The sequence below is a fragment of the Orcinus orca genome, chromosome 14 (assembly GCF_937001465.1).
Source record: "Orcinus orca chromosome 14, mOrcOrc1.1, whole genome shotgun sequence".
Taxonomy (NCBI): domain Eukaryota; kingdom Metazoa; phylum Chordata; class Mammalia; order Artiodactyla; family Delphinidae; genus Orcinus; species Orcinus orca.
The window spans coordinates 22,151,327-22,179,078 of NC_064572.1; the positions used below are offsets into that span (position 1 = coordinate 22,151,327).

The 27,752-nt window shown below is 42.0% G+C and overlaps 1 protein-coding gene across 2 annotated transcripts in view; it reads left to right on the forward strand.

Moving 5' to 3' along the window:
• The first annotated feature begins 18,524 nt into the window (after positions 1 to 18,524).
• NRBF2 (nuclear receptor binding factor 2) overlaps positions 18,525 to 27,752 on the forward strand; it is a 39,140-nt gene continuing 29,912 nt past the window's right edge. Inside the window, exon 1 of one of the 2 annotated variants that reach the window (XM_004279990.4) lies at positions 18,525 to 18,758. In XM_004279990.4, the coding sequence (XP_004280038.1) occupies positions 18,674 to 18,758 (85 nt within the window). In that variant the 5' untranslated portion in view covers positions 18,525 to 18,673. The remainder of the gene's footprint in view (positions 18,759 to 27,752) is intronic. The other variant, XM_004279989.4, reaches the window with a different exon arrangement.

A 27,752-nucleotide genomic window follows, 5' to 3' on the forward strand; every position in this document is an offset into this window, starting at 1 on the left:
AAGAAAGTGGTGGTCAGTGGTGTCATATGTTACTAAGAGATGAAGGGCAAGGATTGAAGAAAAAGTCATTAGACTTGGTGATCAAGAAAATAATAGTGACATCTTCAAGAGTATTTCCTTTACTGGTATAAAGTAATGAGAGCACAAGGCAACTTCTTTTGTTTTTTTGGTTTTTTTTTTGGCTGCGTTGGGTCTTTGTTACTGCGCACAGGCTTTCTCTAGCGAGTGGAGTCTACTCTTCGTTGTGGTGCGCGGGCTTCTCATTGCGGTGGCTTCTCTTGTTGTGGAGCATGGGCTCTACGCGTGCAGGCTTCAGTAGTTTTGGCGCACGGGCTCAGTAGTTGTGGCTCACAGGCTCTAGAGTGCAGGCTCCGTAGCTGTGGCACATGGGCTTAGTTGCTCCGCAGCATGTGGTATCTTCCCAAACCAGGGAGAGAACACATGTCCCCTGCATTGGCAGGTGGATTATTAACCACTCCACCAAGGCAACTTTTAAGGAGTTAAAGAGTAAGACAAGCTACATACCCATAGGATGGTTAAAATTAAAAAGACAACAAATACAAAGTATTGACAACAATTTAGAGCAAGTCGCATTTTCATTCACTGCTGGTGGTAGTATAAGTTAGCTTTTCAGCATTTTGGAAAACGGAAAATATCTACTAAAGCTGAATATTTGCATAACACATGACCCAGCAATTCTAGAAACATGCTCAGCAGAAATGACTGCGTGTGTGCTCCAGAAAACATGTACAAGAATGTTCATATTAGTTTTGTTTTGGAGTCGTGATAGGTTCATGGGCATTAATTATATTATAAATTAATTAGCTACAAATAAATAAAAGTGCCATACATGGACTATTGATGAAAGTTGGACATGAATCAAAGATTATAATTAATTCAAAATTGTGCACTGATCTACAGATTCAATGTTATCCCTATCTACAGATTCAGTGCCATCCCACCAATGGCATTTTCCACAGAACTAGAACAAAAGATTTCACAATTTGTATGGAAACACAAAAGACCCCGAATAGCCAAAGCAATCTTGAGAAAGAAAAATGGAGCTGGAGGAATCAGGCGCCCTGACTTCAGACTATACTACAAAGCTACAGTAATCAAGACAGTATGGTCCTGGCACAAAAACAGAAATATACGTCAATGGAACACGATAGAAAGCACAGAGATAAACCCACGCACATATGGTCACCTTATTTTTGATAAAGGAGGCAAGAATATACAATGGAGAAAAGACAGCCTCTTCAATATGTGGTGCTGGGAAAACTGGACAGCTACATGTAAAAGAATGAAATTAGAACACACCCTAACACCATACACAAAACTAAACTCAAAATGGATTAAAGACTGAAATGTAAGACCAGACACTATCAAACTCTTAGAGGAAACCAAAGGCAGAACACTCTATGACATAAATCACAGAAAGATCCTTTGTGACCCACCTCCTAGAGAAATGGAAATAAAACCAAAAATAAACAAATGGGACCTAATGAAACTTAGAAGCTTTCACACAGCAAAGGAAACCATAAACAAGACGAAAAGATAACCCTCAGAATGGGAGAAAATATTTGCAAATGAAGCAACTGACAAAGGATTAATCTCCAAAATATACAAGCAGCTCATGCAGCTCAATATCAAAAAGACAAACAACCCAATCCAAAAATGGGCAGAAGACCTAAAATAGACATTTCTCCAAAGAAGATATACAGACTGCCAACAAACACATGAAAGGATGCTCAACATCACTAATCATTAGAGAAATGCAAATCAAAACTACAATGAGGTTTCACTTCACACCGGTCAGAATGGCCATCATCAAAAAATCTACAAACAATAAATGCTGGAGAGGGTGTGGAGAAAAGGGAACCCTCTTGCACTGTTGGTGGGAATGTAAACTGATACAGCCACTATGGAGAACAGTATGGAGGTTCCTTAAAAAACTAAAAATAGAACTGACATATGACCCAGCAATCCCACTACTGGGCATATACCCTGAGAAAACCATAATTCAAAGAGAGTCGTGTACCACAATGTTCACTGCAGCACTATTTCCAATGGCCAGGACATGGAAGCAACCTAAGTGTCCATCGACAGATGAATGGATAAACGAGATGTGGCACATATATACAATGGAATATTGCTCAGCCATAAAAAGGAATGAAACTGAGTTATCTGTAGTGAGGTGGGTGGACCTAGAGTCTGTCATACAGAGTGAAGTAAGTCAGAAAGAGAAAAACAAATACCGTATGCTAACACATTTATATGGAATCTAAAAAAAAAAAAGGTTTTGATGAACCTAGGGGCAGGACAGGAATAAAGATGCAGATGTAGAGAATGGACTTAGGACACAGAGTGGGGAAAGGGTAAGCTGGGACGAAGTGAGAGAGTAGCATTGACATATATACACTACCAAATGTAAAATAGCTAGCCAGTGAGAAGCAGCTGCATAGTACAGGGAGATCAGTTCGGTGCTTTGTGAGCACCTAGAGGGGTGGGATAGGGAGGGTGGGAGGGAGATGCCAGAGGGAGGGGATATGAGGATATATGTATACATATAGCTGATTCATTTTGTTATACAGTAGAAACTAACACAACGTTGTAAAAAATTATACTCCAATAAAGATGTTAAAAAAAATTGGTTTCCATCAGCATGTGTGGAAAGATTTCATTTATGCTCAAGTAAAAACTAGACAAATACAAAATGCATTTGGCCACTTGTTTTGAATTTTAGCGCTGAAAAACAAAGAACAACAACAACAACAACGAATTGTGCCCTGAGGTCCATATAAAAGGAGGAGAGGTATAAGCTGTTAACGAGAATGGTCCCTAAGGATGTACTACTCCTTCCAAGTACACTGATTATAGAAGCAAAGAAAGAGGTAGGAGAGTAACTGATAGCAGTCTGTCTATGGGATGTGTTTCTCCCAGGGCCACTCTCACTCTCTGAGACAGACCACATTCTGTCTATGGAATGTGTATCTCTCTAAATAAACTGCTTTCACTTTACTATGGCTTGCTCTTGAATTCTTTCTTGCAAGAAGCCAAAGATCCACACTTGGTGGCCAGTTCTAGGGACTCACTCAAGTCCTGGTGAAACCATGTACCTCAGATTGGGACTCAAACCCATGTGCCAGGACTCGAACCCAGCCTAAACCCAGATTAGGACTTGAACCCAAGTGGCCGGGACTCACACCCTGTCAAAACACACGGTCTTTTAAGTGTGATCACCCATCTGGTTTCAGGACTTAATGAAGCTCAGGTTCTTGACATCTCATCCCAGAAAGAATTCAGTGAGAGACAAAGTGATAGGTAAGAAGTGGATTATTTATTTATTTATTTATTTTTAGGATAAGTGCTTTTTTTAAAATAAATTTATTTATTTTTGGCTGCATTGGGTCTATATTGCTGCACATGGGCTTTCTCTAGTTGTGGCAAGTGGGGGCTACTCTTTGTTGCAGTGCGTGGGCTGCTGATTGTGGTGGCTTCTTTGGTTGTAGAGCGTGGGCTCTAGGCACGTGGGCTCCATTCGTTGTGGCATGCAGGCTCTAGAGCGCAGGCTCAGTAGTTGTGGCGCACGGGCTTAGTTGCTCTGAGGCATGTGGGATCTTCCTGGACCAGGGCTCAAACCCATGCCCCCTGCATTAGCAGGCAGATTTTTAACCACTGCGCCACTAGGGAAGCCTGTGGATTATTTAGAGAGAGACATACTCCACAGAGTGTGCACCATCTCGGAAAGTGAGAAAGGCAGTAGGGTATGGGGTTGTCAGTTTTTATAGGGGTGGGTAATTTCATAGGCTAATGAATGGGAGGAGTATTCCAGCAATTTTGGGGAAGGGGCAGAGATTTCCAGGCATTGGGCCACCACCCACTCTTTGATCTTTGATAGTCGGCCTCAGAACTGTCATGGTGCTGGTGGATGTGTCATTTAACTTGCTGATGTGTTACAATGAGCATATACTGAGGCTCAAGGTCTAGTGGAAGTCAACTCGTCCGCCATCTTGGGCCTATTTGGTTCTAATCAGTTTATGTCTTGTCCTTGGGCTCTGTCATTCTTTTTCTTCTTTTACTAAATAAATAAATAAATTTATTTAAAAATAAATAAATGAATAAATAAAAGACACACCCTGGGGCTTCCCTGGTGGCGCAGTGGTTGAGAGTCCCCCTGCCGATGCAGGGGACACGGGTTCGTGCCCCGGTCCGGGAAGATTCCCACATGCCGCAGAGCGGCTGGGCCTGTGAGCTATGGCCGCTGAGCCTGTGCATTTGTAGCCTGTGCTCCACAACAGGAGAGGCCACAACAGTGAGAGGCCCGCATATCGCGAAAAAAAAAAAAAAAAGACACACCCTGGAAATTGCCTACTTCTCTTCTTTCTTCACACATCTCACTGGCCACAAGCTAGTCACATAACCACACAGAGCCAAAAGGAGGCTGAAAATGCAGTCTTCATTAGAGAGAACAGAGAGAGTTGATGTTGGTGGGCAACAAAATCAATTAGTCTCCACCAAATCAGGTCAGACTCTTGATTACCACTCCAGCCCTGCAGTCTGCTGTAACTACCATGATTATCTTGCTTTTGTTAAGTGCCTGAAATCAACTCCTTCTACTCTGGTATCTTTCCTTTTCCATTAAAATCAAGGATCCCATTTAAACTGCATCCAATTGCATCATTGATTTATGGAAATCACTCATGAAATTGCTTTTTCGAGATGCTGGTACTCTACTCCCCAATACCTTTTTGTCTTCTGGGCCCTCTTGAGGATAGAATAGATGTATGGGCAGGTCACACATGATACATCTTTTATAGCATTTCTTTTTTTTTTAATTTATTAATTTAATTTTTTATACAGCAGGTTCTTATTAGTTATCTATTTTATACATATCAGTGTATAGATGTCAATCCCAATCTCCCAATTCATCCCACCACCACCACCACCACCACCACCGCTTTCCTCCCTTGGTGTCCATACATTTGTTCTTTACATCTGTGTCTCTATTTCTGCCCTGCAAACCAGTTCATCTGTACCATTTTTCTAGGTTCCACATATATGTGTTGATATAAGATATTTGTTTTTCTCTTTCTGGCTTACTTCACTCTGTATGACAGTCTCTAGATCCATCCACGTCTCAACAATTTCATTCCTTTTTATGGCTGAGTAATATTCCATTCTATAAATATACCACATCTTCTTTATCCATTCATCTGTCGATGGGCATTTAGGTTACTTCCATGAGCTGGGTATTATAAATAGTGGTGCAACGAACACTGGGGTGCACGTGTCTTTTCGAATTATGGTTTTCTCTGGGTATGTGCCCAGTAGTGGGATTGCTGGATCATATGGTAATTCTATTTTTAGTTTTTTAAGGAACCTCCATACTGTTCTCCATAGTGGCTGTATCAATTTACATTCCCACCAACAGTGCAAGAGGGTTTCCTTTTTCCACACACTCTCCAGCATTGGGTGTTTGCAGATTTTCTGATGATGCCCATTCTAACTGGTGTGAGGGGATACCTCGTTGCAGTTTTGATTTGCATTTCTCTAATAATTAGTGATGTTGAGCAGCTTTTCATATGCTTCTTGGCCATCTCTATGTTTTCTTTGGAGAAATGTCTGTTTAGGTCTTCTGCCCTTTTTTGGGTTGGGTTGTTTGTTTTTTAATATTGAGCTGCATGAGCTGTTTATATATTTTGGAGATTAATCCTTTGTCCGTTGATTCGTTTGCAAATATTTTCTCCCATTCTGAGGGTTGTCTTTTCGTCTTATTTGTAGTTTCCTTTGCTTATCAAAAGCTTTTAAGTTTCATTAGGTCCCATTTGTTTATTTTTGTTTTCATTTCCATTACTCTAGGAGGTGGATCAAAAAAGTTCTTGCTGTGATTTATGTCAGATAGTGTTCTTCCTATGTTTTCCTCTAAGAGTTTTATAGTGTCTGGTTTTACATTTAGGACTCTAATCCATTTTGAGTTTATTTTTGTGTATGGTGTTAGGGAGTGTTCTAATTTCATTCTTTTACATGTAGCTGTCCAGTTTTCCCAGCACCAGTTATTGAAGAGACTGTCTTTTCTCTACTGTATATTCTTGCCTCATTTGTCATAGATTAGTAGACCATAGGTGCATGGTTTATCTCTGAGCTTACTATCCTGTTCCATTGATGTATATTTCTGCTTTTGTTTCAGTACCACATTGTCTTGATTACTGTAGCTTTGTAGTATAGTCTGAAGTCAGGGAGTCTGATTCCTCCAGCTCCGTTTTTTTCCCTCAAGACTGCTTTGGCTATTTGGGGTCTTTTGTGTCTCCATAAAAATTTTAAGATTTTTTGTTCTAGTTCTGTAAAAAATGCCATTGGTAATTTGATAGGGATTACACTGAATGTGTAGATTGCTTTGGGTAGTATAATCATTTTCACAATATTGATTGCTCCAATCCAAGAACATGGTATACCTCCCCATCTGTTTGTGTCATCTTTGATTTCTTTCATCAGTGTCTTATAGTTTTCTGAGTACCGGTCTTTTACCTCCTTAGGTAGGTTCATTCCTACGTATTTTATTCTTTTTGTTGCAGTGGTGAATGGGATTGTTTCCTTAATTTCTCTTTCAGATTTTTCATCATTAGTGTATAGGAATGCAAGAGATTTCTGTGCATTAATTTTGTATCCTGCAACTTTACCAAATTCATTGATTAGCTCTAGTAGTTTTCTGGTGGTATCTTTAGGATTCTCTATGTATAGTATCATGTCATCTGCAAACAGTGGCAGATGACACTCCTTCTTTTCCAATTTGTATTTTATTTCTTTTTCTTCTCTGATTACCATGGCTAAGACTTCCAAAACTATGTTGAATAATAATGGTGAGAGTGGACATCCTTGTGTTTTTCCTGATCTTAGAGGAAATGCTTTCAGTTTTTCACCATTGAGAGTGATGTTTGCTGTGGGTTTGTTTTATATGGCCTTTATTATGTTGAGGTAGGTTCCCTCTATGCCCACTTTCTGGAGAGTTTTTTATCATAAATGGGTGTTGAATTTTTCAAAAGTTTTTTCCGCATCTATTGAGATGATCATATGGTTTTTCTTCTTCAATTTGTTAATATGGTGTATCACATTGGTTAATTTTCATATACTGTAGGATCCTTGCATCACTGGGATAAATCCCACTTGATCATGGTGTATGATCCTTTTAATGTGCTGTTGGATTCTGTTTGCTAGTATTTTGTTGAGGATTTTTGCATCTATGTTCATCAGTGATATTGGTCTGTAATTTTCTTTTGTTGTAGTATCTTTGTCTGGTTTTGGTATCAGGGTGATGGTGGCCTCATAAAATGAGTTTGGGAGTGTTCCTTCCTCTGCAGTTGTTTTGGAAGAGTTTGAGAAGGATGGGTGTTAGCTCTTCTCTAAATGTTTGATAGAATTCACCTGTGAAGCCATCTGGTCCTGGACTTTTGTTTGTTGGAAGATTTTTAATCACAGTTTCAATTTCTTTACTTGCGATTTGTCTGTTCATATTTTCTATTTCTTCCTGGTTCAGTCTTGGGAGGTTATACCTTTCTAAGAATTTGTCCATTTCTTGCATAGAGTTGCTTGTAGTAGTCTCTTATGATGCTTTGTATTTCTATGGTGTCCATTGTAACTTCTCCTTTTTCATTTCTAATTTTATTGATTTGAGTCCTCTCACTCTTTTCCTTGATGAGTCTGGTTAAAGATTTATCAATTTTGTTTATCTTCTCAAAGAACCAGCTTTTAGTTTTATTGGTCTTTGCTATTGTTTTCTTTGTTTCTATTTCATTTATTTCTGCTCTGATCTTTATGATGTCTTTCCTTCTGCTAACTTCGGGTTTTGTTTGTTCTTCTTTCTCTCGTTCCTTTAGGTGTAAGGTTAGATTGTTTATTTGAGATTTTTCTTGTTTCTTAAGGTAGGCTTGTATTGCTATAAACTTCCCTGTTAGAACTGCTTTTGCTGCATCCCATAGGTTTTGGATCATCGTGTTTTCTTGTAATTTGTCTCTAGGTATTTTTTGATTTCCTCTTTGATTTCTTCAGTGATCTCTTGGTTATTTAGTAACTTATTTTTAGCCTCCATGTGTTTGTGTTTTTTTACATTTTTTCCCCTGTAATTGATTTCTAATCTCATAGTGTTGTGGTCGGAGAAGATGCTTGATATGATTTCAATTTTCTTAAATTTACTGAGGCTTGATTTGTGACCAAGATGTGATCTGTCCTGGAGAATGATCCATGTGCACTTGAGAAGAAAGTGTAGTCTGCTATTTTGGGGTAGAATGTGTTATAAATACCAATTAAATCTATCTGCTCTATTGTGTTATTTAAAGCTTGTGTTTCCTTATTTATTTTCTGTTTGGATGATCTTTCCATTGGTGTAAGTGAGGTGTTAAAGTTCTGCACTATTATTGTGTTACTGTCGATTTCCTCTTCTATAGCTGTTAGCAGTTGCCTTATGTATTGAGGTGCTCCTATGTTGGGTGCATATATATTTTTAATTGCTATATCTTCTTCTTGGATTGATCCCTTGATCATTATGTAGTGTCCTTCCTTGTCTCTTGTAATATTCTTTATTTTAAAGTCTATTTTATCTGATATTAGTATTGCTACTCCAGCCTTCTCTTGATTTCCATTTGCATGGAATATCTTTTTCCATCCCCTCACTTTCAGTCTGTATGTGTCCCCAGGTCTGAAGTGGGTCTCTTGTAGACAGCATATATATGGGTCTTGTTTTTGTATCCATTCAGCGAGCCTGTGTCTTTTGGCTGGAACATTTAATCCATTCACTTTTAAGGTAATTATCCATCTGTATGTTCCTGTGACCATTTTCTTAATTGTTATGGGTTTGTTTTTGTAGGTCCTTTTCTTCTCTTGTGTTTCCCACTTAGAGAAGTTCCTTTAGCATTTGTTGTAGAGCTGGTTTGGTGGTGCTGAATCCTCTTAGCTTTTGCTTGTCTGTAAAGCTTTTGATTTCTCCATCGAATGAATGAGGTCCTTGCCAAGTAGAGTAATCTTGGTTGTAGGTTCTTCCCTTTCATCACTTTAAATATATCATGCCACTCCCTTCTGGCTTGTAGAGTTTCTGCTGAGAAATCAGCTGTTAACCTTATGGGAGTTCCCTTGTATGTTATTTGTTGTTTTTCCCTTGCTGCTTTCAATAATTTTTCTTTGTCTTTAATTGTTATCAATTTGATTACTATGTGTCTTGGCGTTTTTCTCCTTGGGTTTATCCTGCCTGAGACTCTCTGAGCTTCCTGGATTTGGGTGGCTATTTCCTTTCCCACGTTAGGGACGTTTTCAACTATAATCTCTTCACATATTTTCTCGGGTCCTTTCTCTATCTCTTCTTCTTCTGGGACCCCTATAATGTGAATGTTGTTGCGTTTAATGTTGTGCCAGAGGTCTCTTAGGCTGTCTTCATTTCTTTTCATTCTTTTTTCTTTATTCTGTTCTGCGACAGTGAATTCCACCATTCTGTCTTCCAGGTCACTTATCCATTCTTCTGCCTCAGTTATTCTATTATTGAATCCTTCTAGTGTATTTTTCATTTCAGTTATTGTACTATGCATCTCTGTTTGTTTGTTCTTTAATTTTTCTAGGTGTTTGTTCTTTAATTCTTCCAGGTCTTTGTTAAACACTTCTTGCATCTTCTCGATCTTTGCCTCCATTCTTTTTCCAAGGTTCTGGACCATCTTCACTATCACTATACTTAATTCTTTTTCAGTTGCCTATCTCCACTTCATTTAGTAGTTTTTCTGGGGTTTTATCTTTTTCCTTCATCTGGTACATAGGCCTCTGTCTTTTTATTTTGTCTATCTTTCTGTGATGTGGTTTTCCTTCCACAGGCTGCAGAATTGTAGTTCTTCTTGCTTCTGCTGTCTCAGGCTCTGTCATTCCCTTAAAGTTTGTTCCTTGCCCCCTTCCCTCCTGTTTCACTTGGACATGACCCCCTCTTTTCCCTGCGACAGAGAGATAGTGTGGGCCCCTGCTATTAATCTGCCATGCCAGACCTGGACTGCCTTCCTCTACACTTCCTTTACAGACTTCCACCTTACTTAAGCTATTTTTATTCTGTGGGTTTTTTATTATATGAAGGAAAATACAATTCATAACTAATAAATTTCAATTCAATTCCCCATGTAATTTAATCTGGTCCAAGTTGGTTTCTGCTATTTGCAATGAAAAGAGTGCCAACTAAAATAGATGGCACAGGATTCATTGTTATAAGGTCAAAATTTGATATTCCTTGTTTTACTTACTTTAAGACTTATTGTCAGGACTTCCCTGGTGGCACAGTGGTTAGGAATCTGCCTGCCAATGCAGGAGACACAGGTTCGATCCCTGGTCCGGGAAGATCCCACATGCCGCAGAGCAATGAAGCCTGTGTGCCACAACTACTGAGTCCACGTGCTGCAACTACTGAAGCCCAGACACCTAGAGCCCGCGCTTCACAACAAGAGAAGCCACTGCAATAAGCAGCTCTCACACCGCAACCAAGAGTAGACCCTGCTTGCCGCACCTAGAGAAAGCCTGCATGCAGGAACGAAGACCCAAGGCAGCCCAAAATAAAACAAAATTAAAAAATAAAAAGATAACAAAAAAAGACTTATTGTCAGTGAATATTGAAGAAAGTACATTTAATATTATATCTTTATTCAATGATTTTAAAAGACAGAATAATCAATGATTAAAAATATACTGGAAGAGTGGACAGCTGTCCAAGTTTCTTCCACAAGTAAACATCACGAAAACAAATGAAAAGTCAGGATTTCTCTAGATTAAAAGCAAATTAAGAGCCTTAGAGACAGCAATTCCATGTAAGTTGTGGACTTTGATTGGATCTTGACTTGCTACAACCTTGGCATTTTGAAAACAGTTGGGAAAGTTTGACTATGGTATAGGCTGATATTAAGGAATTAATGTTAATTTTGTTATGTACAACTTAAGGTATTATAGTAGAGAAAAATGTTATTTTTTAGAGATGAATACTACAGTAATTAGAGGAAAGTAAAATATTATTTAAGATTCACTTAAAAATTTCTAGCAGACAAATAGATGGAGAAAATATGGAAAAATGTTAACACTGAATATAGGGTTTGGATATATTGGTGTTCATTATACTATTATACTTTTTGATATACTTGAAATTTTTCATTATAAGAGGTATAAAAATGCAAAGAAGGCTTTAGTTATTTATACAGTTACAAAATAAACTTGATTAAAATGCAGCCAATAATTATGACTTAATTAAGTAGGATATTTGCTTTGTGATAATTGAAGAATTCAAGAAAGTTCTTTATTTCCATATCGTGTAAATTATTTCAATATTGTGGCCCCAAATTCTTTAATTGGTCTATTTCTCCAATTACTCTTCTCCCTTTCCCCAAAATGTAAACTGGAAGAGTGTGATCAACATGGCAGTGAAGCCGTGGAAGAGTCAATTAGAGCCCTGTGGGTTTTAGAGCTGGCAAGGGAGAATTCAGCATGGAATAAAGCTGAAGTCTGGCCAGCCTCCATGTGTGCTGTAAGAATTCTTTGGCTGCAGCCCTGGTGTCCTAACATCTGAGGTTGCATCATTCTTCTCACAGTTGCTTCTGGCCCAAATGTCAACAGCATGTGATGTAAACAGGTCAGGATAAAGTGTATAAGGTGTCTGTCAAATTTTCTCTCCTTTCTTTCTCTCTCTCTCTCCCCCCAACTCCCCGCTCCCTCCCTCCCTCGTTCGTTCTCTTTTTCCTTTTTCTTTCTCCTTCCCTCCCTCCCTCCTTTCCTCCCTCCTTCCTTCATTCCTTCCTTCCTTCCCTCCCTCCCCTCCTCCCTTCCTTTTTCTTTCCTTCTTTTTCCTCCTTTCCTTCTCTCTCTCTCTCCTTGTTCCTCCTTCTCTCCCTCCCACCCTCTCTCCCTTCTCTCCACCCTTCTTTCTTTTCGTTTGTTTATTTTGGAAACTCAAGCTTACATAGTTTCAAGACAGATTTCCCCTCAAGGGTTTTTCAGTTCCCTGAAGGGTGGAAAAAATATAAAGACCTGCGAAAAAGACCATTTCAGAAGTAAAGAATACAGTGAAAGTGAGAGGTAAAAGATTCAATTAGTGGTAAAATGTTTACTTTTTCTGTGCTGCTTTGCTATGAACCCTTCTTTCCCTGAAAGCCCTCACATGTCTTCCCAGAATTGTCAGTCAGAGGTCTCCCGTGCTTGTGTTGCTTAGGTGGAATTGCAGCAGGGAGCATGGAACACAGAGGGACTGAATAGGCTAACAATGGACTTGAGAATCTTGGCAACTGAAGAAAATGTTTTTAAAGGAAGCTGGAGGCAAATCTCTCCTAGAAAACTTAAGGAAGAACAGTCTCTGAACTTCTGCCTATGACTTCAATCATTTCTTTCCTACCATTCAGTTTCTAAGTCTTCTCTCATTTACATTTATTTAAAAGTAATTGAACTCCCTCTTCTAATATCTCAAGATTCCTTTGATCCTTTCCCAATATGTGACTACTCTGTTTGAAATAAAGTCCAGTGGACCAGCATTTTGCATCAGAGGGTCAGAGCAAGAGGTAGAGCTGGAAGTTTGAGGTCTGTGTAATTAGAGATGGTGATTATAATAGCTAAAGGGACTTGATTAGAGATGCCTCAGTGTTCTGACATGGCTGAAAAGAAAATATAGGTGAAAACTGTTTCCTTCATACCTGACCCAGCACAGATCAACAAGTGAATTATTTTTTATAGATGGAAGCAAGGCAACCCTCCTGGTGTACCAGAAGATGCATGGTCCAAGGACATTTGGGATTCTGGAGAGCTCTCTTCTGATCCGTTAGTTGAGAAACACCTAATGCAAAGTTGGTTGAATCATTGCCTTTCTGCCTTTATTTGACAGACTTTTCCCTGGTGTCTGCTTACTGGTAAGAAACCTGCCCTGAAATTCTACTTTCCTTGGCCTCCCCTCTGTTGAACTTTGTTGAGTAGAATGCCTGACTCCTGCCTAACTTGGCTGTCTTCATCCTGGCTCAGGCTGAAGCAACTGGACAGCTTGGCTCAGAGTCCAAGGAGTTAGAGACTGCAACCTTGTGGCTACCCTCCCCCTCCCTCACATGGCCTGTTCCTGCCCAGTCTGGTTTGTGAATAGTTCTTGGCAATTACCCCAGAGGAGAACAGAGCCACTAACAATAGCAACTCTCTTTTTAGCTCGAATCTCTTGGTACCCAGGACTGTGAACTTAGGAAAACCCAAAATAACCTATGTAATTATAGTGGGTTACCCTAACAGTCTATTTCTGCTATTACGAACCTTAGATGTCACTCCAGTAGATATTTAGCTGCTTGTAGTGGAAAGAGTACTGGGCTTATGGCCAGACAGACTTAGATTCAAGACCTAGCTCGGCTGTTTACTAATTTTATGACACTGGGCAAGCCACTAATTTGAACCTGTTGGAATTGAATGGGGCCCGCCTGTACATGTAAGTGCTTGGAAACCTGCAAAGTCTTATACAAAGTTAAACCATTGCTATTGGGAAATGGGATATAGTTTCAAGAAAAGAAGAAATTTAAATCTTCAAGAAACAAATGAATCAACTTTTTTACCCTCTGTTCCACACCATGCTCAGCCTTAAAAACAAACAATTAAAACTATAGGTAGTTTCCACTTAAAGTTAAAGGCAGTCTTTCCCTTTTGTTTATGATGAAGTTGGAAATGGAGAAGGATTTGGCAGTTCCTTTCATATCAAGGAATGACAAAGCAAGATGAGTCCTTACACCTAGTAAGTACAGGAAAGAGTGTTATCCAGTTAACATGCTAACTATGCCAGCAAACTGGTTTTCTCTGAAGTTTAACCATTATTTTTATCACTTAAATTTTTATTTTGTATGTAGGAAAAGAGATTGGTTCTTCAGATTTAGACATATTTTTGCACTCTCTCACTACTCTTGTATAAACAGAGCAGGACCCTGTGGGGCGCTACTGGGTACAAATCCTTTCCAAGTTTCTTGTTCGTAGGAAGTAAGCTTCATTAAGCCTCCTTGACCTTCTCTGAGTTCCAAAGGGCAGATTCAAACAGTGGCTAATCAGGGAAGGGAGGGAATGCAGAAAAAAAGGAGGAGCAGTCCTGGGGCAGGGTCATGGTTTTGGCCAAAAATGGCTTCTCTCATATCAAGAAAGCCAGGCCTGGTTCTCTTTCTCCAGGGATTCCCCCCCACAACCCCAACACTATCTGCTTACACTGTTATTGCCCCTTTGGCAGACCCTATAGGTTTTGTGACAAAGACAGTGTGCTTGGGGTGAATTCACTGGACAGTCTATAAACACAGAAGGTGTGGGAGGTACACTGGATTCTTCTTCCCACAGTAAAGTCAGAGGAGGGGCCACACACACCTCAAGGACTATGTGATGGTTCTTAATGCTGACCTTGTGCTAATCCCCTTCTCCATGGAGCCCCTCTGCTTAAGGGGAGAGAAATAATAGAGGCAGAGAAAACAGAACAGACCAGAAGGGTCTGTTCCCCCCTCTTCCTATAACTGAGCACATCAAAGACTTATAACCAGAAAAACTTTTGAGGTCAATCCAAGATCCCCTTGATGCAGGAATCCCCTCTATAGCACCTCTGTCAAATGATCTTTCTAGTTTTGTTTGAACTGTTCTGGGACTAGGGAGAGCACTATTATAATACCCCCAGTGAGCGTCTTCACAAACTTTAAAAAAGTTAATTAATTAATTAATCAGGCTGCTCTGGGTCTGCGGCACGTGGGATCTTCGCTGCGGCATGCGGGCTGAAGCACGTGGACTCTTAGTTGCAGCATGCAGACTCCTAGTTGTGGCATGCTAACTCTTTGTTGTGGCATGCACGTGGGATCTAGCTCCCCGACCAGGGATTGAACCTGGGCCTCCTGCATTGGGAGTGCAGAGTCTTACCCACTGGACCACCAGGGAAGTCCTTTCACATACTTTTATTTTCTATACTTGTTCTAGCATTTCTGTAGGGATTGCTCAGTCAAGGGCATGCACATTTTACATTTTGATAGCAGGCAACAGATTGTGTGTATGTTCACACACCCATGTTATAGTGATTAATACAAACGCAGGGCATGGCAGTCATGGTGTTTCAGGAAAACAAAGGTGGGGCACGTGAGGATGGTCATGTGCCAGGTCTCAGGTGAGTCCCTGGGAAGGGCCGCCAAGTGTGGGTCCGGGAGCAACTAAGCCCGTGCACCACAACTACTGAGCCTGAGTTCTAGAGCCTGCAAGCCACAACTGCTGAGCCCGTGCACCACAACTCCTGAAGCCCGTGTGCCTAGAGCCCGTGCTCCACAACAAGAGAAGCCACCACAATGAGAAGCCCTTGCACCGCAACAAAGAGTAACCCCTGCTTGCTGCAACTAGAGAAAGCCTGTGCACAGCAACGAAGACCCAATGCAGCCAAAAATAAATAAATAAATGTATTTAAAAAAAAAAAAAAAAAGGATAATGAGTGGCTTGTACTCAAAAACCCTGAACTCCCTAGTAGCTTTTGGGGAAAAGTTTTTATAGGCAAAATTTGGGGTGAGGGCTGCAGGGTGTGTGCCTTTCTTCTGATTGGTTGGTGGTGAGGTAACAGGGTGGTGCTCCAGGAATCTTGCTCTCAGCCTGAAGTTGCCATTCTCCACCTGGGTGGGGGCCTTAGCTCTGCAGAAGAGCTCAAAGATATTATATATTCCTTGAGGAGGAAGCAGGACCCTGCCCCAAGGCGGCACTATTGTTTCTTGACGGCCCCTCCCTTGTTTCTGTATTCCCTCTCTTCCCTGATTAGCAACTGTTTGAACCTGCCCTTTGGAACTCAGGGAAGGTCAAGGAGGAAACAAGAAACGGGGGTTGGTGGGGGCGAATTCCCTGGAGGTCCAGTGGTTAGGACTCAGCGCTTCCACTGCCGGGGGCATGGGTTCAATCCCCTGGTCGGGGAAGTAAGATCCTGCATGCCACATGCCGTGGCAAAAAAAAAAAAAAAAGAGAGAGAAATGGGGGACACGGAAAGGATTTGTACCTGGGATCCCCACAGGGTCCTGCTTGGTTTCAGTTAGAGCAGCTAATATCTAAGGAATGTCTGAAATCGGACATTGAGGTATACTCTGGAAAAGCACGCTAACCTCTCCAATGTGGCAAGTCCCTAAGTGGTGAAACTGTGCAACTCAGACTGAGACTTGAACCCATGCGCTGGGACTCGAACCCAGCCAAAACCCAGATTGGGACTTGAACCCACCATATTTTAACTGAGATCACACCTGGTCTCAGGACTTAATGAAGCTCAGGTTCTTTATATCTCAGCACAGAAAGAATTCAGAGGGAGACAAAGTGATAGGTAAGAAGTGGATTTATTTAGAGAGAAACACACTCCACAGACAGAGTGTGGGCTATTTCAGAATATGAGAGTGGCCCCAGGGTATGGGGTTGTCAGTTTTTATAGGGATGGGTAATTTCATAGGCTAATGAGTGGGAGGAGTATTCCAGCTGTTTTGGAGAAGGGGTGAGGATTGCCAGGAATTGGGCCACCGCCCACTTTTTGACCTTATGATTGGCCTTGGAACTGTCATGGCGCCTGTGGCTGTGTCATTTAGCTTGCTGATGTGCTACAATGAGCATATACTGAGGTTCAAGGTCTAGTGGAAGTCGACTAGTCTGCCATCTTGGACCTATTTGGTTCTAATCAGTTTACATCGTGTCCTCGGGCTATGTCATTCTTTTAAAGGTTGTGCCCTGCCCCGTTCCCTCCTGTTTCAGTGGCCCATTGAGGATTGGGTTCTTTTACATGAAATTCACTTTCCAGGTAAGCCACAGAAAGCACTGAAAGCTTTGCAGCTTTTAAATGTTCCCCCAAACCCACTGGCTCCATCTTGCTGAGTTGCAGCAGAGATGTACTGCTGAGCTTTTCTCATCTCTGCTTCAGTAATAGGCATGTCCACCTGTGTCCCCAGCTCGGATGGCCTGGAGATCTCTACAACCCTTTATTGATAGTCTCAGGAAATAAATGGGCTTTTCCTAATAGGCTAAGGAGTCTTCCATGTGTCTGAAAAGATACAAACCTGCAGGTAGAAAAAAACGGCCACTGGCAAGCTTCAGGCATAGCTGCTGTTCCCCGCACTTCAAGAGAAGCAGCTTGGATAGCTCTGAAGTCTTTGTAGGCCTGAAACCTTTTCCTTTGATGATCTGGCCACGAACAGCACAGTCTTCATAGCCTGTGGCTGGTCAGGCCAACAGCATGACAGCAAGTGGCAGAGAATACGGCTGGCAGATGCAATGTCCATGTCACCATTTGGACATGGTTGTGTACATCTATCAGGTCTTGCCTTTTGCTGATCTGGATGAAGTTGCTCTCAAACACATAGTCTCCTTCCTTGTCCAGCTGTCGCTGAAGTTCCCCTTAGAGATATTAAACCTGCCCACTGCACAGCCAGCCACTGTAGGAGTACTGCAGTGACATGGATTCACTGCTCATGGTTATAGTTTATCAAGAAAGCTCTGCCACTGGATTTCATCCCCTTGAAGAGGTCTTAATAGTTTTCTTTGCCATATAATAAATTGTCACAAACTTAGTGGCTTAAAGCAACACATTTATTACCTCACAATTTCCATGGGTTAGGAATTTGGGAATGGCTTTGATGGGTCCTCTGCTCAGGATCTCATAAGGCTGCAATCAAGGTGTAGGCCAAGGCTGGGGTCTCACCTAAAGCTTGGGGTCCTCTTCCAAGCTCACAGGGCTTTTTTTTTGTTTTCCCGGCTACGGCTTGCAGGATCTTAGTTCCCCCACCAGAGATGGAACCTGGGCCCTCCGCAGTGAAAGCGTGGAGTCCTAACCACTGCACTGCCAGGGAATTCCCAAGCTCACAAGGCTTTTGAAAGAATTTATTTCCTTCAAGTTGCACAATTCATGGTGCCTCTATCACAGCTGTTTCCTTTACAGCATAAATCACAATTATTTTTTACCAGTGAATTACTTGACAAAAAGAACTCACTATAGTGGTTTAGCACATAATTGTTAAATGAATCAAGGATTATATATGGTTATTTGTGACTGGAACCGAACCAGTGATTATATATGGTTATTTTATAATTGTGATTATATATGGTTATTTTCTTCATTAGTTTGTTAGCAACTTGAGGGCGCAACCCTGAATCATTTGTCTCCCTCCAGGAGGGTCTAATCCAGTGCATGGTTTAGCATTACTCCAATCTCATTTCTGGGGAAAAAATCAGGTGCAAGAATAAAGGTGGGGACTTGAAAGCAAGGGAGGATGTGGCAAAGCAGAGTGAATCTGGGAAGAGTTACGCTGGAAGGAAATGGGAGAGACCAATAGCAAAAGTCAGCCACTTTTACTTAAATTCCAGCAACAAGGCTGTACCTCCTCACATGACGTATGCGGAAGCTGAAGACATGCTTCTCGCGAGAGGAAAGATGGACCGCGAGAAAGTGTACGTCTGTCCGTGCCCCGCCTTCCCTGAACCCCACCCACTCCCTGTCCTCCCTCCCACCTTGAACCTGCCGCGTGTGACGTCGTGACGCGTGCGTGGCCGCGGCGCGGGGGGCGGGCCCGCGGCGCCGCGCCGGAGGAGGAAGTGGTGCGGTTGTTGCTCCCTCTGCGCCCGCCGCTGGCTCCCGGGGCGCGGAGTGGGGCCACAGTTGCCGTCGCTGCGTCGAGCTCGCCAGCTGTTACCCTCCATGTGCCCGGGCTCCGTCGCTCCCCTTCCTCAGGCCGCCGCTTACCCCGGGGTCTATGGAAGTAATGGAAGGACCCCTCAACCTGGTGAGTGGCCCACAGAGGGTTGCGTCCGCCCTCGGGCTCCTTTGCCTCAGAAGCCCGGTCTCGGCGTGCAGCTGACCCTCGAGGCCGGGGGGTGGGTTTGGCGCGGGTCGTCCTGAAGGCTGGGGGCGCAGGCAAGGCGCGGCCCTATAGCGGCTCCGGCCAAGCCACCGCAGACGGCCCCTCGGGGATCCCTGGGAAGCTCCCGCCTCGCATTTCCCGCCTCCCCCAGGCGCCACCTGCCTCAGGGCTCAGGGCTCGGGGCTCGGGGCTCCCACCAGCGGGGGTGCCACCTCTCCAGGCCGGAGGAAATGCCTCCAAGCGCCACGTAACCACCTCTCTGCAGCCTGGAGAGGCACTGAAGCCGGCCCGGGCAGAAATGGTGTGTAATACTGGGTGTAACTTCCAACACAGGGTCTGAAGTCTGAGCCTCCCCACTGTGGAGAGATGGAGCATAACGTGTCTGACCCCCGTTTCCCTTCACCCATTTCTCACCTGTATTCAGGTGCATAAACAGAGACTTCCCCTTCTCAAATAAATTAGAGACAGCTGGGAAAAAAAGACGGGGCCATTCCTGTTTTTAGCTCAGTTTCAGCTCATTAGGCATCATGAAAATATGGTAGATGTTTGCCTTTCTCAGAAACAGCGTTGCTCCTCACTTACTTATTATGTTTTTAGGCACCTCAGGTGTAGCGATTAAAACAACAATGAGAAACACGAGTTCCGTTCCACCTGGCCGCGGCATCTTTTGGTTTCCCAGAGAAGGCGTCTGTTTTGGATACAAAAGTTAGATTACTTAAAGTTGCAGACAGACAAGAGGAACTTTTTGCTGTTCAACTGCGATGATGGGATTGGAAAAAAAGTTTGTGTGGAAAATTATTAGTTTCTCACGTTAGAACTCTGAGAACCCTTGTGTGGGACTGGATTTAAACCATTCTGTAGAGAAGCAGTAGAGCCTGGTGGTTTAAGAGTATAGATTCAGGACCTAAACTGCTTGGATTTGAATTCTGACTTTGTCACTTAATAACTGTGTGACCTTGGGCAAATTAGTTGACCTCATTCTTTGTGGTTTGTTGTGAGGATTGAGAGTAAATAGGTGTAAAGGGCCTAGAACAGTACCTGGTACATAGTGAGGTGTAAGAGTTAAGCTATTATAATAATCAGACCAAAACTCTTAACTTAAAAATCTCACTTGTAAAATAAGGTTTGGACTTGGTGAGCTTAAAAAGTTTAAGACTCTAGGACCTAAAGCTGTGGTTCCCAGATGACTGGTGCCAGGTTAACCACTATGACTACCGTGCAGTTTTATTAAGTTATGCCCTGCCCCCATTGTTTACACTTAAAAATAATTGGACTAGATTTGTGATTTTTTTCTTTTTTTAAAGCCAGGGAAATGTCTTGCAGTCTTCTTGTTTTTAAGGTGACATATAGTTGGCAATGAAATATAATGGATGGCTCAATACTGAAACTTCACCGGAATATTATTAGAAGTAACCAGCACTTTACAAAGTGCTTCAAAGTTCAAGTGTCCTTGCAAAATGACCATTGGTTCGGTTCCAGTTAACTTCACTTTATTTGGCTGCTTGCTGCAGCATAACCCCAGCCAACTGCCCCACTAGTGTGTGGTAGCTTATGAAAAGACTGGAACTGGGTGACAGTTGTAGGTGGAGCAGCAGAATGACCAGTTTAGGAAAAATTAGTTAAATGGTGGCAATGGTATCTTTTTTTTTTTTTTTTTAAACATCTTTATTGGAGCATAATTGCTTTACAATGGTATGTTAGTTTCAGCTTCACAACAAAATGAATCAGTTATATATATACATATGTTCCCATATCTCTTCCTGCTTGCGTCACCCTCCCTCCCACCCTCCCTATCCCACCCCTCCAGGTGGTCACAAAGCACCGAGCTGATCTCCCTGTGCTATGCGGCTGCTTCCCACTAGCTATCTACCTTACGTTTGGTAGTGTATACATGTCCATGCCTCTTTATTGCTTTGTCACCGTTTACCCTTCCCCCTCCCCATAGCCTCAAGTCCATTCTCTAGTAAGTCTGTGTCTTTATTCCTGTTTCACCCCTAGGTTTTTCATGACATTTTTTTTTTCTTAAATTCCATATATATGTGTTAGCATACGGTATTTGTCTCTCTCTTTCTGACTTACTTCACTCTGTATGACAGACTCTAGGTCTATCCACCTCATTACAAATAGCTCAATTTCATCTCTTTTTATGGCTGAGTAATATTCCATTGTATATATGTGCCACATCTTCTTTATCCATTCATCCGATGATGGACACTTAGGTTGTTTCCATCTCTGGGCTATTGTAAATAGAGCTGCAATGAACATTTTGGTACATGACTCTTTTTGAATTATGGTTTTCTCAGGGTATATGCCCAGTAGTGGGATTGCTGGGTCATATGGTAGTTCTATTTGTAGCTTTTTAAGGAACCTCCATACTGTTCTCCACAGTGGCTGTATCAATTTACATTCCCACCAACAGTGTAAGAGGGTTCCCTTTTCTCCACACCCTCTCCAGCATTTATTGTTTCTAGATTTTTTTGATGATGGCCATTCTGACTGGTGTGAGATGATATCTCATTGTAGTTTTGATTTGCATTTCTCTAATGATTAGTGATGTTGAGCATTCTTTCATGTGTTTGTTGGCACTCTGTATATCTTCTTTGGAGAAATGTCTATTTAGGTCTTCTGCCCATTTTTGGATTGGGTTGTTTGTTCTTTTGTTATTAAGCTGCATGAGCTGCTTATAAATTTTGGAGATTAATCCTTTGTCAGTTGCTTCATTTGCAAATATTTTCTCCCATTCTGAGGGTTGTCTTTTGGTCTTCTTTATGGTTTCCTTTGCTGCGCAAAAGGTTTTAAGTTTCATTAGGTCCCATTTGTTTACTTTTGTTTTTATTTCCATTTCTCTAGGAGGTGGGTCAAAAAGGATCTTGCTGTGATTTATGTCATAGAGTGTTCTGCCTATGTTTTCCTCTAAGAGTTTGATAGTTTCTGGCCTTACATTTAGGTCTTTAATCCATTTTGAGCTTATTTTTGTGTATGGTGTTAGGGAGTGATCTAATCTCATACTTTTACATGTAGCTGTCCAGTTTTCCCAGCACCACTTATTGAATAGGCTGTCCTTTCTCCACTGTACATTTCTGCCTCCTTTGTCAAAGATAAGGTGACCATATGTGCGTGGGTTTATCTCTGGGCTTTCTATCCTGTTCCATTGATCTATATTTCTGTTTTTGTGCCAGTACCATACTGTCTTGATTACTGTAGCTTTGTAGTATAGTCTGAAGTCAGGAAGCCTGATTCCTCCAGCTCCATTTTTCGTTCTCAAGATTGCTTTGGCTATTCGGGGTCTTTTGTGTTTCCATACAAATTGTGAGATTTTTTGTTCTAGTTCTGTGAAAAATGCCAGTGGTAGTTTCATAGGGATTGCATTGAATCTGTAGATTGCTTTGGGTAGTAGAGTCATTTTCACAATGTTGATTCTTCCAATCCAAGAACATGGTATATCTCTCCATCTATTTGTATCATTTTTAATTTCTTTCATCAGTGTCTTATAGTTTTCTGCATACAGGTCTTTTGTCTCCTTAGGTAGGTTTATTCCTAGGTATTTTATTCTTTTTGTTGCAATGGTAAATGGGAGTGTTTTCTTGATTTCACTTTCAGATTTTTCATCCTTAGTGTATAGGAATGCCAGAGATTTCTGTGCATTAATTTTGTATCCTGCTACTTTACCAAATTCATTGATTAGCTCTAGTAGTTCTCTGGTAGCATCTTTAGGATTCTCTATGTATAGTATCATGTCATCTGCAAACAGTGACAGCTTTACTTCTTCTTTTCCGATTTGGATTCCTTTTATTTCCTTTTCTTCTCTGATTGCTGTGGCTAAAACTTCCAAAACTATGTTGAATAAGAGTGGTGAGAGTGGGCAACCTTGTCTTGTTCCTGATCTTAGTGGAAATGCTTTCAGTTTTTCACCATTGAGGACGATGTTGGCTGTGGGTTTGTTATATATGGCCTTTATTATGTTGAGGAAAGTTCCCTCTATGCCTACTTTCTGCAGGGTTTTTATCATAAATGGGTGTTGAATTTTGTGAAAAGCTTTCTCTGCATCTATTGAGATGATCATATGGTTTTTCTCCTTCAATTTGTTAATATGGTGTATCACGTTGATTGATTTGCGTATATTGAAGAATCCTTGCATTCCTGGAATAAACCCCACTTGATCATGGTGTATGATCCGTTTAATGTGCTGTTGGATTCTGTTTGCTAGTATTTTGTTGAGGATCTTTGCATCTATGTTCATCAGTGATATTGGCCTGTAGTTTTCTTTCTTTGTGACATCCTTGTCTGGTTTTGGTATCAGGGTGATGGTGGCCTCGTAGAATGAGTTGGGGAGTGTTCCTCCCTCTGCTATATTTTGGAAGAGTCTGAGAAGGATAGGTGATAGCTCTTCTCTAAATGTTTGATAGAATTCGCCTGTGAAGCCATCTGGTCCTGGGCTTTTGCTTGTTGGAAGATTTTTAATCACAGTTTCAATTTCAGTGCTTGTGATTGGTCTGTTCATATTTTCTATTTCTTCCTGATTCAGTCTTGGCAGGTTGTGCATTTCTAAGAATTTGTCCATTTCTTCCAGATTGTCCATTTTATTGGCATAGAGTTGCTTGTAGTAATCTCTCATGATCTTTTGTATTTCTGCAGTGTCAGTTGTTACTTCTCCTTTTTCATTTCTAATTCTATTGATTTGAGTCTTCTCCCTTTTTTTCTTGATGAGTCTGGCTAATGGTTTATCAATTTTGTTTATCCTTTCAAAGAACCAGCTTTTAGTTTTATTGATCTTTGCTATCGTTTCCTTCATTTCTTTTTCATTTATTTCTGATCTGATTTTTATGATTTCTTTCCTCCTGCTAACTTTGGGGTTTTTTTGTTCTTCTTTCTCTAATTGCTTTAGGTGCAAGGTTAGGTTGTTTATTCGAGATGTTTCCTGTTTCTTAAGGTAAGATTGTATTGCTATAAACTTCCCTCTTAGAACTGCTTTTGCTGCATCCCATAGATTTTGAGTTGTCGTGTCTCCATTGTCATTTGTTTCTAGGTATTTTTTGATTTCCCCTTTGATTTCTTCAGTGATCACTTCGTTATTAAGTAGTGTATTGTTTAGCCTCCATGTGTTTGTATTTTTTACAGATCTTCTCCTGTGATTGATATCGAGTCTCATAGCGTTGTGGTCGGAAAAGATACTTGATACAATTTCAATTTTCTTAAATTTACCAAGGCTTGATTTGTGACCCAAGATATGATCTATCCTGGAGAATGTTCCATGAGCACTTGAGAAAAATGTGTATTCTGTTGTTTTTGGATGGAATGTCCTATAAATATCAATTAACTCCATCTCATTTAATGTATCATTTAAAGCTTGTGTTTCCTTATTTATTTTAATTTGGATGATCTGTCCATTGGTGAAAGTGGGGTGTTAAAGTCCCCTACTATGAATGTGTTACTGTCGATTTCCCCTTTTATGGTTGTCAGTATTTGCCTTATGTATTGAGGTGCACCTATGTTGGGTGCATAAATATTTACAATTGTTATATCTTCCTCTTGGATCGATCCCTTGATCATTATGTAGTGTCCTTCTTTGTCTCTTCTAATAGCCTTTGTTTTAAAGTCTATTTTGTCTGATATGAGAATTGCTACTCCAGCTTTCTTTTGGTTTCCATTTGCATGAAATACCTTTTTCCATCCCCTTACTTTCAGTCTGTATGTGTCTCTAGGTCTGAAGTGGGTCTCTTGTAGACAGCAAATATATGGGTCTTGTTTTTGTATCCATTCAGCCAATCTGTGTCTTTTGGTGGGAGCATTTAGTCCATTTACATTTAAGGTAATTATCGATATGTGTGTTCCCATTCCCATTTTCTTAATTGTTTTGGGTTTGTTATTGTAGGTCTTTTCCTTCTTTTGTGTTTCTTGCCTAGAGAAGTTCCTTTAGCAGTTGTTGTAGAGCTGGTTTGGTGGTGCTGAACTCTCTCAGCTTTTGCTTGTCTGTAAAGGTTTTAATTTCTCCATCAAATCTGAATGAGATCCTTGCTGGGTAGAGTAATCTTGGTTGCAGGTTTTTCTCCTTCAATACTTTCAATATGTCCTGCCACTCCCTTCTGGCTTGCAGAGTTTCTGCTGAAAGATCAGCTGTTAACCTTATGGGGATTCCTTTGTGTGTTATTTGTTGTTTTTCCCTTGCTGCTTTTAATATGTTTTCTTTGTATTTAATTTTTGACAGTTTGATTAATATGTGTCTTGGCGTATTTCTCCTTGGATTTATCCTGTATGGGACTCTCTGTGCTTCCTGGACTTGATTAACTATTTCCTTTCCCATATTAGGGAAGTTTTCAACTATAATCTCTTCAAATATTTTCTCAGTCCCTTTCTTTTTCTCTTCTTCTTCTGGAACCCCTATAATTCGAATGTTGGTACGTTTAATGTTGTCCCAGAGGTCTCTGAGACTGTCCTCAGTTCTTTTCAGTCTTTTTTCTTTATTCTGCTCTGCAGTAGTTATTTCCACTATTTTATCTTCCAGGTCACTTATCCGTTCTTCTGCCTCAGTTATTCTGCTGTTGATCCCATCTAGAGTACTTTTAATTTCATTTATTGTGTTGTTCATCGTTGCTTGTTTCATCTTTAGTTCTTCTAGGTCCTTGTTAACTGATTCTTGCATTTTGTCCATTCTATTGTCCATTCTATCTCCGAGATTTCGAATCAACTTTACTATCATTATTCTGAATTCTTTTTCAGGTAGACTGCCTATTTCCTCTTCATTTGTTAGGTCTGATGGGTTTTTATCTTGCTCCTTCATCTGCGGTGTGTTTTTCTGTCTTTTCATTTTGCTTATCTTACTGTGTTTGGGGTCTCCTTTTTTGCAGGCTGAAGGTTCGTAGTTCCTGTTGTTTTTTGTGTCTGTCCCCAGTGGCTAAGGTTGGTTCAGTGGGTTGTGTAGGCTTCCTGGTGGAGGGTACTAGTGCCTGTGTTCTGGTGGATGAGGCTAGATCTTGTCTTTCTGGTGGGCAGGTCCACGTCTGGTGGTGTGTTTTGGGGTGTCTGTAGACTTATTATGATTTTGGCCGCCTCTCTGCTAATGGGTGGGGTTGTGTTCCTGTCTTGCTAGTTGTTTGGCATAGGATGTCCAGCACTGTAGCTTGCTGGTCGTTGAGTGAAGCTGGGTGCTGGCGTTGAGATGGAGATCTCTCGGAGATTTTTGCTGTTTGATATTATGTGCAGCTGGGAGGTTTCTTGTGGATCAGTGTCCTGAAGTTGGCTCTCGCACCTCAGAGGCACAGCACTGACTCCTGGCTGCAGCACCAAGCGCCTTTCATCCACAGGGCTCCTTAATTTGGGATGATTCGTTGTCTATTCAGGTATTCCACAGATGCAGGGTATATCAAGTTGATTGTGGAGCTTTAATCCGCTGCTTCTGAGGCTGCTGGGAGAGATTTCCCTTTCTCTTCTTTGTTCTCACAGTTCCCAGGGGCTCAGCTTTGGATTTAGCCCCGCCTGTGCGTGTAGGTCGCCGGAGGGCGTCTGTTCTTTGCTCAGACAGGACGGGGTTAAAGGAGCCGCTGATTCGGAGGCTCTGGCTCACTCAGGCCCGGGGGTAGGGAGGGGCACGGAGTGTGGGGCGGGCCTGCGGCGGCAGAGGCCGGGGAGACGTTGCAGCCTGAGGCGCGCCTGTGCGTTCTCCCGGGGGAGTTGTCCCTGGATCCCGGGACCCTGGCAGTGGCGGGCTGCACAGGCTCCCCGGAAGGGCGTGTGGCTAGTGACCTGTGTTCGCACACAGGCCTCCCGGTGGCGGCAGCAGCGGCCCTAGCGTCTCATGTCTGTCTCTGGGCTCCGCACTTTTAGCCACGGCTCGCGCCCGTCCCTGGAGCTCTCTCAAGCAGCGTTCTTAATCCCCTCTCCTCGTGCACCAGGAAACAAAGAGGGACGTAAAAGTCTCTTGCCTCTTCGGCAGTTCCAGACTTCTCCCCGGACTCTCTCCCGGCCAGCCGCGGTGCACTAACGCCCTGCAGGCTGTGTTCACGCCGCTAACCTCAGTCCTCTCCCGGCGCTCCGACAAAAGCCGGAGCCTCAGCTCCCAGTCCCGCCCGCCGAGCAGACAAGCCTCTCGGCTGGCGAGTTCCGGTCGGCCCGATCCTCTGCGCTGGAATCTGTCCGCTTTGCCCTCCGCACCCCTGTTGCTGTGCTCTCCTCCGCGGCTCCCAAGCTCCCCCACTCCGCCTCCCGAAGTCTCCACCCGCGAAGGGGCTTCCTAGTGTGTGGACACTTTTCCTCCTTCACAGCTCTCTCCCGCTGGTGCAGGACCCGTCCCTGTCCTTTTGTCTCTGTTTAGTTTTTTCTTTTGCCCTACCCAGGTACGTGGGGGGTTTCTTGCCTTTTGGGAGGTCTGAGGTCTTCTGCCAGCGTTCAGTAGATGCTCTGTAGGAGTTGTTCCACGCGTAGATGTATTTCTGGTGTATCTGTGGGGAGGAACGTGATCTCCGCGTCTTACTCTTCCGCCATCTTCCCGGATCCAATGGTATCTTTTTATAGAGGAGAATTTTCAGTAGTCTTGTTAAGGAGTCTAGCATAATTCCATAATCCAGCCATAAAATTTATGTATCAGAAATTTGGCATCTTGAATTCTTAAACCGTTTGAGATTTGAAAGATCTGAGTTCTAGCCTAACTGTTTGATGGAACAGTGGAACAGAGATTAACATTTACTTGAATCGTTTTAACTGTGCTGCTGAGTACCAGTGACAGGCCTTTGAATTTGTCGTCAGTTTTAGAAGACTGAGGTTTTTTCCTCCTCTGTTGTACTATATATCATTGTAGCTTATTTATTTCATACATAGTTTGTACCCCCTTAGTCCCCTACTCCTATCTTGCCCTTCCCCCTTCCCTCTCCCCACAGGTAACCACTAGTTCTCTATATCTGTGAGTCTGCTTTTTTGTTATAT